Below are 13494 nucleotides of genomic sequence, written 5' to 3'. Positions count from 1 at the left end.
CACAGGAGGATATGACATACTAAGAGTGTCTAGTTAACACAGCTTCCCTCTCCTGGTTTGTTCCCTGTTTGGCCCCTTGTTTGTATATCCAAAGTCCCATCCCATCTAAGCATCATTCAACATCATTCTCCACAGGAAACACCAAACCGTGCAACCTCTCTTAAAAGATGACTTCACTGAGCTTTTTGAACTCCAGAATGGTTAGTGATCTGATGGCTGCATGCATTCATCCAAGTAGCAGTGACTCAAGGGAAGGCTTTATTTGGAACCAACTACAAAAGAGCTGCTTACTACCCAGTGAGAGGTTTTCCCATACTTGAAGCAGTTTTCCCCTGGTGCATTGACAATGGGCTTTGCTTTGAAAAGGGAGGAAAGAGTTAATGGTTCCCATTGACAGCTTGTTTCTCTTGTGGACTTGCTGCCCTTTCTTGGGAAGGTTTGCACGTCCTTTGGCACTACAAAAAAGCACAGGAAAGGCTGATATACAGGGTGGCTACTCTCTTCCCCAAATTATTCAGAGGTAAATACCTTTTTCACCCTTCTCCCGCCCCACCCAAAAAACCCAAAACCCTCAGTGGGAGTAGATTACAACTGGAGTTAAGAGTTTGCTGTAAACAGACTAACCGGAGTTGCTTAAATATACCAATCCATAATGCTTTGGTTGGGAACATACATTTATACTAACAGTATCAAATTCTAATCAATATTTACCAGCCCACGTTCAAACTCTACTGTGCTGCCTGGATGGTGGTGGGCACAAAGGTGTTCTTTCCTCAGTTAAAAGAAACAAATTCAGACTGGGTGAGTAGAAGATAGCAAGGCTGGGTAACACACAGAGCTAATATTGAAGCATCATACAGCTAATTTTTGGCCACGTTCCCATGATACCAGTGAGTGCTCAGTCTCTCCTACTACCCCATCTATCTTCAGTGCTTATATGACCCCCATTAAAAAAGTATGAGTGTCTCTCAGTCTTCAGTGTATTCATCCTCACAACCCGTGGGGAACTGAGGCACAGAGCAACTAAGTAATTTGCTCAATTTGCATGTATTTTAAGCCCATAGAATCTAAGTGGAGCCCATGCACTGCCAGTGTCTAAGAGCTCTGGGCACCCTCTCAGGGTGCAGATATTCTTTCTGGCATCCTTTTCCAAACCTCCACCTGAAGATGTGAACCCTCTGGGTTGCTTCTTCAAGGAGACATGGGATAGATTTAACACAATACACACAGATGCTTTGCACAGGATTCTAAAACCCTATTGCTCTTTAATAGCATGAGAAACACAGAGATCTGTACAAAAGTAATAAACCCTACATGCCTTTCCCTGCCTCAGTTTCCTCACCACTCCAAAGCATTCTTTGGGATGGGGGTCGGAGCTGTCAGGCGGCCACCCGGGGTCCTTCTGCTCCAGTGCATGTCTTTTTTCTGAGACACAGTTCTCTGTGCAGCTCATTATCTCTGACCTTGGCCAGTCAGTCCCCTTACTTCCTCCTGTCCAAAACTTCCTGTACGTCTCTCCATGAGTCATCCCCCTGAGAGTCTTTTTATAAACTGCTTTGTCACCTCTGTCTCTTTGTTCTGCTCTTCATTATTTTCCACTCTCCAAACCCCCAGCTAGCCCATTGTCCCATGGTGCTGCACACTCACAAGGCAGTCATTGAGTTCTACCATCATACCTGGTCTGGCAGAAACATGACACACCCTGCCAGCCCAGCTAGGTGGATTCCAGGTTTACCAAGAGGCATTCGGTGATACAGCAATTTTCAGAGTAACAACTTCATAACATCATTCAGAAGTCATAAGTTGTACAGACAGAACCCACGAATCATTCCACTCCTCTGTCTTCTCCTTTGAGTAACTCAATGCCTTAGCGACTGTCGTCTCCTCTCAGGCTGGGGAACAATCCCAAAGAACTGCCAGCTGCTCCCTCCTGCTCTGATGGAATCGGGTGCAAGTGCTTTAGTGCATTGTTTCTCAATCTTTTTGATACCAGGGACCAGCTTGTTGCCTTCCTAAACTGTGTCAGGGAGATCTCAGGGACCGGTGCCGGTCCACAGACCGGTCATTGAGGAACACTGCTCTAGTGCACGGGACCCCGTTAGTGACATTCCTTTCCAAGCACCTACTGCTACACAGAGGAGAGTTCTGCTGAGTTGCTGACCTCTGAAAACTTGCCACCGTGGCATGGGAGAGGAGAACCCCATTAATCTGATCTCCCTAGAGAAACCCTGGTCGCCAGAGGGATTCTTGCCGGCCAGTTATCTTCAGAAGGTGGTTATTAGTTGTGGGGGTTTGGGCTTCTGAGGAACTTAGGTTGGGATCTGAGTTTGGGGAGATCAAATGGTACTAGTGGGTGCCCTGAGATAGGATATCTGGGATTTAAGGGGGGAAATCAGAGGGGGTGGGTCTGGGACAGAGACAAGGGGAATATAGGACTTACTTGCCAAGGGAGGCCGCAAGGCCAATATTCCCCCTCAGCTGACTTGAACAATAATTTGATATGAACAGGGGGTGCATCAGGCTTGAGTGGCAAAGTTTGAAGGTTGGAGGAGTGACAATTGGTCTGGGAGGGAAATGGTATCTTTGAAAGGAATTGGTCATATCAACTTGATGTTGGCAAATAGATTGACACTACCATGGTACATAAGTTGCTGGACTATTTCTAGGATGGCTAAAGGGAGATGTGGCTTATCAAACACATTAAGAAGTGGAAGGGGGGAAATGAGCCTGTGTAACATGCTTACAAGTGGGTTGGCATATGCACAGGCGTTAGTACTGGTGCTGACATTTGTAATTGGCTTTTTAAGTATCTGAAGAACTATTTAGGGGGCTGAGATAGCACAAGGGCTGCTCTTTTCATGGTAGTTTACTTTCTGGACTGTGGACAAACCCAGAACAAGAGCAGCTCTTAGATATTTCAGCCCCATAAATTGCTCCTGTGAAAAATGTAAACACTAAGAACAAATCCTGTCCAAAGCTACTCAGCTCTGGTTGGGTTTCTGTGGAAGCCAGGTGCATCACTCTTCTGCAATGATTCAACAATATCTTCCTTCTTTTTAACAAAGGCGGGTTGGGTGGTGGGGGTATCTATCATACTTCCCTCTCCCCCCCCCTTAGGAAACGGTAACGTCTTACCTAATCTAGGGAAAGCTTTAAAGTGGAGATGGGGGTATAACTTTAGCAATCGCCTCGCAGCATAGCTTTTGGAAAACTCTCCTTCAGTCTTGAAATCATTGTCCGTGGAAAATCTGCTGTTTGGAATAAAAAACTTACTCAGCAGAGCTGCACCTATTTAAGCTTGAAGATCTCTATAGCAAGCCCAAACACTGTGCATGGCTCAGTAAACTCTATTGCTTTAAGATGAAGCGTAACCCAATGCAACATTCTTCTCTGGTGTCTAGTGCATTAAGGGGGAACAGCCTACTACTGCTGCCAGCCAATGGAGTTATTCCTTTAGCTCAAGTGCCTGCGTTGCTGAAGGTCCCTAGTGGAAACCCTGTTGACAGCCTATTGGGGGAAGGACCAAGCATTATAGAAATTGTAAGAACCAGAAAATGTGCTGTAGAAAAGAATGCACTAGCCCAGGGTGTGAAGGACTGAATGTTACCCTATAGGTCCCAATGATATATGAATGCAGATCTTGGATGTAATGACAAACCATGCAAACAGGGCCAAAGCATATGTGCAGAATTGGGTTTTTTTGGGCCACTTTGAGACATGCAAATAATTTTTTGCTGGTGATTAAATTTAACATACACATTTCATCTTCAAAACACTTTTCCTCTGTATCCCACGGCAGCCAAAGCCTTGGTACTTGTGCCAGGCTCACCCCTAACCTCTGAGTCACTAGGATAAAGAATATACTGTAACTGTTCAGTTTAACAAGATCCACGTTTGACACAAGCACCTCTGTATTCATACCCTACACTCTATAGCAATGATATTGTACAAACTGTACCTTGTGAGGTATCATTTGAAAACTAACACCACACTGGTCAATAATAGCATCATGGGATATATGTAACAATGCTACATGTGGAGTTATGGATGTGCTCTGATGTTATATTTTAAAGTCTATATTTGAACAAAGAATAAATAAGACTGCCCAGGTCTTGAATACAAATGAGGCCACATGACCTGTGACAATAGAATTGCAATTTACATAGGCAATAAACAGAACCACCAAAGCTCACAAGGTGGTTGAAGAGTCAGCATGCCTGCATCATAAAGAACTGTGTATTTGTTTGCCTAACTAGCCTGGACATCAGGCAGAGACTATGAAAGCACATTAATATAAAAGGTAAACAAAGCCATCAAGCTAACAAGGGGAGGTGATGACTCAGCTATCACTGAGGGATGGAGACTGCATTACCAGGAAGCTTTCCTGCTTCTTGAAGCAGGGTCTCACAAACTTTAAAAGATATGCTTTTCAAGTGTTTACTGGACAATAAAGAGAGTGGCAGTGAAGCCCTAAGTTTTCTTTCACCTAAGAAGACAAGGGAAACCAGCATCTCGTACATCTCGGACATCCTGACTGAAGGACAGGCAGCCATGGTGGATCAAGAGTAACTGATGAGCAAAACCATTTTAAACAAAGACCATGCTTTGCTAGATTGCTTTAGGCTATTAGATGCAGGTTTTCACTTTTGCTTCTTTTATTTGGCATCATTCAACCTATGTCCTCTTGCTCATATGCTTATTTTATTTTAATCTAAACCATCCCAGTGCTGCGTTTGAATTGAAGTCATTTTTAATGCCAGTTAATGTGGCAAGCTGCTGGGTATTGTCTCTTTAAAGGAGCAAACAAACCTTATTATTTCTCTGAGAGATCTAGGAGAGGTCTGGACACTTCAGGGTAGATGGTTTTGGGGAAATTTACGACTCGGGCGAGTGCTGGTTTCACCTCAGCAGAGACCAGAATGTGACTGGAGTGTAACAAGCAGGCTGATGGAGTCAGAGTTAATGAACCAGGGCTGCTTATCACACAGACACTTAGTACATGCTTCTATGCTGGCTGAGAGCATCCAGACAAGGGAGCTACAACAGCAGATCATTTTAAAGCACTTAGAGGTTTAGGACAGGTGGTGACACAACCTCCCACTGGACTGACAAAGACCATCAAGCAAAGAAAGGGGGCTTTGACTTCACCTGAACTGCAGTGATTTCCCAACCTTTTCCTCAGCAAAGCATGTGCCTGGTCCAGTCAGCTGACTCTGTTGTGTCTTCAGTAGGGGTAAATGAAACTGACTCCTGGCATCGATCCCCTTTGGGAGAAATGGAAAAGAAACCAGATCTGCCTACATGTAGGTTGCAAGGGGTGTCCAAAAAATTGCTCCTTAGCAGGAAAGGCAAATGCCCTGCAGTCAGCCTGGAAAACGTAAGAAGGTCATGTCCCAGGCAAGAGAAAGTGTGGTTAATCAGGAGTCTCTCAGAGAAAGTAAAAGCAAACACAGTGAATGCTCAAAGGTGGACAGCAAAAGAGGCTGAATTGTTGTAAAGACAAAGAAAGTGTTTTGCCAACCTCAAAAATAATGAGTCAGGCTGCAAAACACCTTGAGATTGACTTGAAATCATGAGATTTAAAAAAAATTAACATTGAGTTCTCTTGAATCTGTCTTCTGGTTTCAGAGCCTTTGGGATACATTTGCTTCATGTTTCCAAGGTTTTCATTTGCAACCATGAAACTTACTTTTTGACAAACGAAAGTTGAGATTATCATGTAATTGTATGAATCCAGAAGCTGGGGCTTTAAGAAAAACACCAAACACTGTGAGATTTGTGACAAAACTGAGGATATTTCCTTCCAACTCCTTGTCCACATTGCAGTCCAACTCCACATGCTCTAGTAATAATAATTCCTGGCACCGTTGTGGTACCTTTCAAACAAGAATCTCAGGCCCAGGCATCAAAGGTGTTTAGGCACTTAACTCCTACTGAAATCAAAGGGAGTTAGGCAGCTATATACCTTTGAGGATCTGGGCCTTGGTGCTTTCCAGCCAAATCACCAGTTTTATTCACTCACTCTCTCTCGATGAACAGTTCATGCAAACATATTTGAACCTGTTTGTTGTCCACAAACTGGTCACTTAGATTATTTGCTATCATAGTGTGTGACTGGTCACCTACATCACATGGCGTTGTTTCTGATCCCTGATTGGAAGATTATATGCATATAAATAGGCTGGATATGTACATACACACACACACACACAAAGCCCTGGTCATTCCAATGTTCATGAACAGCAAATAAGAACAAGCAGAGATACGGTGAAAAAGAAAAAATGTTTGGAACCTGAGTGTTGCAAAGTTTTAAAGTATCCCCTCAACTTTTTCATATCATATTTGGGATCTTTCTGTATTAAAATATAATCAATATGGAATGATAATTAACTTCACAATGTTCAGAACTTAATGCAAAACTAATCTGTTCAACTAGCTTTCCCACAATTAGTTCACACACACACACACACAGAGTCTCTATATATACATTTCTGGGAAGCACTCAGATACTATGGTGATAGGAGCCACATAAGTACCTAGATATCTATATTTTGATAGAATCAATATTATTTCTTTTTTACAGATGGAGAAAATGAGGCACATTAGAATAAGTGACTTGCCCAAGGTCACATCAGGAATTAGTGGTACTGATAGGATTCAATCCCAAGAGCCCTGATTACCCATCCTCTGCTCTAATCATCGGATATTACTTCCTCATCATTTAAAGCTGTGAACCTATACCTCAGCAGTCTCAGCATTACAAGAGCCATGTTCTTTCTTGGTTTAAAGATTAGCAGTGAAATGTTTTACCCTTTCTAAGTGCTCTTTGCAGAAAAACTTCATGGGGGTGTCCTTTCTGTCACTGGAATTCAGGTCAGGAAGGGGATTATTAGTCACAATCAGTGTTGTCTTGTCTTGATTGAACTCTGATGATCTGGACATAAGTTCAGTGTTTCTCTTGCGGCCATCGAGATAGTCTTGAAATTTATCGTCGTTCAGCGGCACAAAGTACTTCTCCTGTACAGGGGCAAAGTGGGACGTCTGGATTAGAAGTGCCACCTCCACGTATCCTGGGATATAATTGCTGTTAAAATCAGTGAAAACCATATTTCAGAAGAAATTGTGTAATGGGCTACAGTGGCTTCTCCCCATTGCTGGACAGAATAAACCTGTAGAAATACATACAAACACCGCACATTAGAAGCCTCCTTTTAGGTGTGCAATGACCCCCACATCAGTTGGGGGGATTAGCAGCGTTTGAACCTGACCTTCAGTACTACAGCATAGACCACTTGAGCTAAGGAAGAAACTCCCTCTGCTGACTCCAGTAATAGTCTTATCTACTAGTGAACCAATTAATAGAGGGGAGCACCTACCACTCAGCTTCTGGATCAGGGAGCAGATCATGGCATTCAATACTATATGTGAGACGAAGGTAACATCCAGTTGCATCATCGGGCTGTGAATATATCAAGCTTGATGTACACAGCTATATTTGCTGCAAGATGCTGCGAGGTGCTTTCCATCTCCAGCTCAGTAACTCAGGCAGGAGTTCTATCAGGCTGCCCATACTTATTGGCATAACATGAAGAGGTACATGAGACTGCCCCAGAAGAGAGCAGTCCAATGGTCCCTCCTCCAGGTGAAATTGTAGTTGCTGCTCTACACCAGCCATATGAAAGAAGAATAAGAATAAGAGTGCGAATGCGGTAGTAGAAAGTAGTGTTGGTTACAAAGCGTGATGCCCATTTCACTTACCAGTTTGGGATGGTAACGATACTGCTCCTCATTTTGTAGAGAAAACTTGCTCATGTTCTTCTAAATCAAACTATGAAATTAAAATAATATCATTCATTATCTGGGTCTCAAAAGCCCTCCTCCCAGCAAGCAGGGTTTTGATAGCTACCATCTTAGCCAACACACTGTGGCTTGACCCAGGGCCCTCCAAAACGGACCTGCTAAGCTGCAACCCCTTGAGCTAGAGAGTCAACATCTTATGGCTAGTGGCTGTAATGACTCATAGCCTCTGTGGATCAGGCACCGTGGGAAACCTGTAACACACACTCACTAGTAGGCTGCACTAGCCTCTGTGGCTACAGTGTTCAGCAGATCAGGCTAGCAATGTAAACATGACCACCCAAATTGCGCCAATGGTAAAGAAAATTTTCATCTATTTAAGAAAACCTTTGGTTATACTTTATATTATAGTTCCATCTATAAGTAGGTTATACATGGTTCATAAATAATCAGTAGATATTTAAATAAATGATTAATCAATTGTTATAAATTGATAGAGAGGCCAACATGTCAATAGGTTGCTTATAACTGTTCCTTACAACCATCTGACTCCTTCTTCTTCTTGCCACTTCCCTGTCTGGAGTCCGTGACTTTTATAGCCTTCTTTCAAGACTCATGGTTGTATGTCAGCCTAGTGTGCTGATTGGTGTCCATTGATATCTGGTCCATGTACTAAGTCATTGGTCTCCCCCTGGGCTGTATTCCATCCACAATCATAGCAAGAGCCAGCCTACCAATATAGCTCTCAGGTTGCCACTGGACAGGCCAATACCAGCGTAGCCTAGCTTCCCTCAATTTGTCTTCAGTTGGAGCAACCTGCATTAGGTCCCTTACAACCTTTCATTTCCTATCACGGAGTGTCCAACCATTTGACCATCATTCTCAATGGTTTTCATTTCCATGGCTGAGAGCATACTGATTACTTCTGTGGCTGGCCAAGTCTCTGTTCCATACATTAAGAAGGTTAAACTACAGTTTTATACATTCAACCTTTTAACTTGATTGGCATCTTTTTGTCACAGAGAAATCGGGTCAGCTCCTGCCATTTGCACTAAGCAGCTTTAGTGCGATGCAGGGTATCTCTAAGGAAGGCACATTGTCAGCAGCCATTGATCCTAGGTATTTAAATTATTTCACTCTTCTAAGCTCTTTGCCTGTGATATCCTTTGTCGGTGTCCTCTATAAAACTTTGACTGATATGCATAAAGCCATCTAATACACACACTACTCATGTCGGTACCAAACTCAAAATGTCCATGAATAAGTTATTAACCCTTTACAAACTGTTTAGAAATGGAAACTTAATACAAAGTGTGTTCAAACCTTCTGTCTAAAGTTAATATTTTTCTCATAATTTTTTTTACTAACCATATTTATGTGGAAATGGATCTTTGTTTCTTTGCATTTCATCTACTGCTTCCTATCATACTGTCGTCTTACATTTTTACAGCACCTTTCAACTCAAAGGATTTCAAAGCACTACACAAACGATATACGCCACAATTCCTTCACTCACCATGGTGGTATGGCCCACCTCTGTGGTGTAAGGGCGTAGCTGTTTAACAGCACACGGCGGTTAGGACAGTAAGTGTAAACGAATGCAATGGGAATTCTGAAGACTACATGTAACTACCCACATTGGAATTTGGCCAGGACACCAGCATCAAAGTTCATGCTCTTGCAAAAAGACCAACAGAGTAAATCCAAACGAAATAATTGATTACAAAATATATAGCGCAACTGTTGTGCATGTTTAAATAGTTGCGATGGTTTACCCCACCTATGCAAGGTATGTAGCGGTGGATGAATGAATTAACCCCTATATGAAGAAATTGGAAGCAGACTGTATAGGAAGGAGAAAAAAATTGTGGATCTAATAAGAATTGTGTCCAATATCTTCTCAATCACTTGCTCATATATTTCCATCTCCTCTCCCATACTTTGCCTTTTTTGACTGATTAAATTTAAAGATCTTCAGGGCAGGAAACGGTCTAATTGTAAGTCCGTAAAGCACATAGCATGCTTTGGGGTGTGATGAAAGAAACATAGCTTGGGATGTGTATTGGCCCTAAGTCATACTTCCTTCATCAGTAGATCACACAGTCTCTAAAAACTATGGAGGAGGAAGGATGGTGCAGTGATTAGGGCACTAGTTTAGGACTTGAGAGACCTGTATTAAATTCCCTGTTTCCCAGAGACTTCTTATGCAACTCTTAGAGTCTCTGTGCCTCAGTTTACCATCTGTAAAATGGGGAGAATAGGACTGCCCTACCTCACAGATGGCTTCAGGGTAATTACATTAAAGATTGTGAGGTGCTCAGATACTACAATGATGGGAGCCATATACATTGAGGAGGATAGACAAGGAGTTACTCTTGCTCATGGTAGCAGCATTACTTTACACTGCTCTAAGGGAGGAGAATCATGACTTGTAGAGTGACTGTTCCTCACACTCACTGAAGACAAAGGAAGTTTTGCCTGAGTAAGGACTGTGAGGACTGGCCCCTTTGCATTTACTTTCTACTGCAAAGTCTCCAGCACACCATACAATGGCAAAACAACAGAATCTGAGCCACACGAGGTTCTCATATAGGTGCTCCAACCAAAAGGCAAATATGGCTGGTCTAACAGCCTTTGGCCTCATTCAAACCATCCAGCCAGCCAGCCAGCCATTGGTATTACGCAGTCTGGCCTCAAGCAAGTTTAAAGTGTGTGCAGGCAGGCCAGATTCTGCCAGCGTGAACATGGGAGGAGGTTTCCCTGGTGGAAAGAAGCTGCAATTTTCTCATAAATAGTAGGACAGCAACACCCAGAAAGTGATCACATTGGCTAGGGTAAGAGCAGAGAACATGCAGGTTCACAGCATCGCCTCAGCACCATCCACCAGCAAGACACTTAGGGAGTCCAGACCACAAACTAAAGCCGAACCATGAGGGAGGACAGCAGCAAGACCACCTACTGTCCCTCAGGGTGAATCCAGCTGTTGGGGTTCATACAGTTGCCAAGCTAGGCAGGGCCATACACCTCGCTCTAACAATAGCTAACGTGGTCCTCCTCACCTGCTGGTCAGACAACACTGAATGGGCATTGAACAAGGGTGTAGTTCAGGTGTTGCTCCTTTAAAAAGAAGCAGCTGGACCGTTGGGATCTGAAAGTTCATTCCATGGCAGTTTGAAATAGCAACTGGGAGTTCAGATAAGAGAGGAGCAGAAGGGGAGCATAGGATTGAGAACGGACTCTAAGATCCAGAGAGAGAGCAACAGGGGCTCATGGGAAAAGAGTGAAGAGAAGAAATAAGTAAAAGGGAGAACTCAGCTGCTGAGAAACTAATTGGATGCTGAAAGGTGTACAGCCCAGAGATATCTGAAAATATAGTGGGAGACCAAGGGAAAAGGGGGGACACAAAGAAAGAAAATGTCTGTTGAGGGCCACAGTATTCTTATCAGCAAGTTAAAGAAGTATGGGTTGGATGAATGGACTATAAAATGGATAGAGAACTGGCTAGAGCATAGGGCTCAATGAGTAGTGATCAATGGCTCCATGTCCAGCTGGCAACCGGTCACAAGCGGAGTGCCCCAGGGGTCGGTCCTGGGGCTGGTTTTGTTCAACATCTTTATTAATAATCTGGAGGATGGGGTAGATTGCACCCTCAGCAAGTTTGCGGACGACACTAAGCTAGGGGGAGTGGTAGATACCCTGGAAGGTAGGGATAGGATACAGAGTGACCTAAACAAACTGGAGGATTGGGCCAAAAGAAATCTAATGAGGTTCAACAAGGACAAGTGCAGAGTCCTCCACTTAGGAAGGAAGAATCCCATGCACAGCTATAGACTGGAGACCAACAAACTGGGCAGCAGCTCTGCAGAAAGGGACCTGGGGGTAACGGTGGATAAAAAGCTGGATATGAGTCAGCAGTGTGCCCTGGTTGTCAAGAAGGCTAATGGCATATTGGGCTGCATTAGGAGGGGCATTGCCAGCAGGTCGCGGGAAGTGATTATTCCCCTCTATTCGGCATTGGTGAGGCCGCATTTAGAATATTGTGTCCAGTTTTGGGCCCCCCACTACAAAAAGGATGTGGACAAGTTGGAGAGAGTGCAGCGGAGGGCAACAAAAATGATTAGGGGGCTGGAGCACAGGACTTATGAGGAGAGGCTGAGGGAACTGGGCTTGTTTAGTCTGCAAAAGAGAAGAGTGAGGGGGGAATTTGATAGCGGCCTTTAACTACCTGAAAGGGGGTTCCAGGGAGAATGGGGCTAGGCTGTTCTCGGTGGTGGCAGATGACAGAACAAGGAGCAACGGTCTCAAGTTGCAGGGCGGGAGGTCTAGGTTGGACAGTAGGAAAAAGTTTTTTACTAGGAGGGTGGTGAAGCACTGGAATAGGTTACCTAGGGAGGTGGTGGAATCTCCATCCTTAGAGGTTTTTAAGCTGAGGCTTGACAAAGCTCTGGTTGGGATGATATAGCTGAGGTTAGTCCTGCTTTGAGCAGGGGGTTGGACTAGATGACCTCCTGAGGTCCCTTCCAACTCTAATATTCTATGATTCTATGAAATTCTGTCTTTAGTTTAGACCCCACTGAAGTTAACAGGGTTACATGAGGGTAATTGACAGCAGAATTAGATTATACTTACTCTGATTTATTCATTTTTCCTGGCACATTTAAATAACTTTGCTTTTTCTTTTCCTTTTTTTTTAAACTCCCATAGCTTAAATGAAATGAAAGTGTACCAGATTGCCAGCTCTTAATTCTTATATCTGTCCATGGAATATGGACAGGCACAGGAAGTAGCAGTGTAAGCTTCCCTATACTATCCCCAACCAACCTTTAAGGAGGAGGAAATATTTCACAATAGCCCTTGGACTCTATGATGGGAAAGCTAATGAGGCCAATAAGTATCCGCTGTGTTGCTGATATTTGCCATTGTGCTGGGGATATGGACGTATGCCAGAAAACAACTGAACTGAGACCCTCCAATGCATTTAATCTGTTTTTATGTAATGAAGGTTTAACACAAATGTAGTCACTTGTGGGCTCTGATTTCCAATAGCAGCTGGAGCACATAATAGTTGATGAAATTGTTTGGCTTTAAGCTGAGAGACACCAGAGTCTTTTAGATCCAGCAGTCCCAGGTTCAATCCCTGGGTCTGGTATCTCATTCAGGAGCATCTTATTATAAAAAGGCAGAGACTAGTTTATTCTCATTTAATTTACACAGCGTGTGTGTGGTTTATTTGGGAGGAATATTTGTCTAGTGGGAAAAGCGGGTGTATAGAGTTGCACAAACCTGTCAGCAGGAACTAGATTGGAACTTCAGGAACTCCCAAATCTATGCCCTTTCCTGTAACTTAGATGGACAGATATAGATTTATTGTTCTGTATTCATTTGTATTACCATAATGTTTATTTAATATACACAAGGGGCCGTAGTTTTATATGGGAGGGGAGTAGTTCATTTTACACTGTGTGGGTGCTAGTTGTACATAACAAGGGCTGGATCCTGAGATGGGGTAAATTGGTATAGCTACACCAATTTACATTAGTTGAGGATCTAGCCATACACTGGTAGTTTCACAAGAGCGTGGAGAATGTGGTGGATTTTGTTGCAGATGAAGCTACATATTTTATATAGGATGGCCCATCTAGCTAGGTATTTTTAGTACTCCCATCACTGTATCTTCTGGGCTTTATAAAGAAGAAA

At 43.3% G+C, this 13494-nt stretch overlaps 1 protein-coding gene across 1 annotated transcript; it reads right to left on the bottom strand.

Moving 5' to 3' along the window:
* Window positions 1–243: 243 nt before the first annotated feature.
* TSGA13 (testis specific 13) lies at window positions 244–7812 on the bottom strand. Its single transcript, XM_067534984.1, has 5 exons — window positions 7759–7812; window positions 6811–7017; window positions 5149–5264; window positions 3136–3248; window positions 244–455 (listed from the first exon to the last, which is right to left on the bottom strand). Exons 1-5 carry the CDS (start codon window positions 7810–7812, stop codon window positions 259–261), a joined length of 687 nt encoding a protein of 228 aa, XP_067391085.1. The 3' UTR covers window positions 244–258.
* Between the last annotated feature and the right edge of the window lie 5682 nt (window positions 7813–13494).

This window comes from Emydura macquarii, unplaced genomic scaffold, assembly GCF_026122565.2.
Source record: "Emydura macquarii macquarii isolate MOO-44397 ecotype Brisbane River unplaced genomic scaffold, CSIRO-AGI_Emac_v2 contig_3470, whole genome shotgun sequence".
Classification (NCBI taxonomy): domain Eukaryota; kingdom Metazoa; phylum Chordata; order Testudines; family Chelidae; genus Emydura; species Emydura macquarii.
Note: the sequence above shows the minus strand (reverse complement) of the source record. Positions and strands in the feature narration are given on the sequence as shown.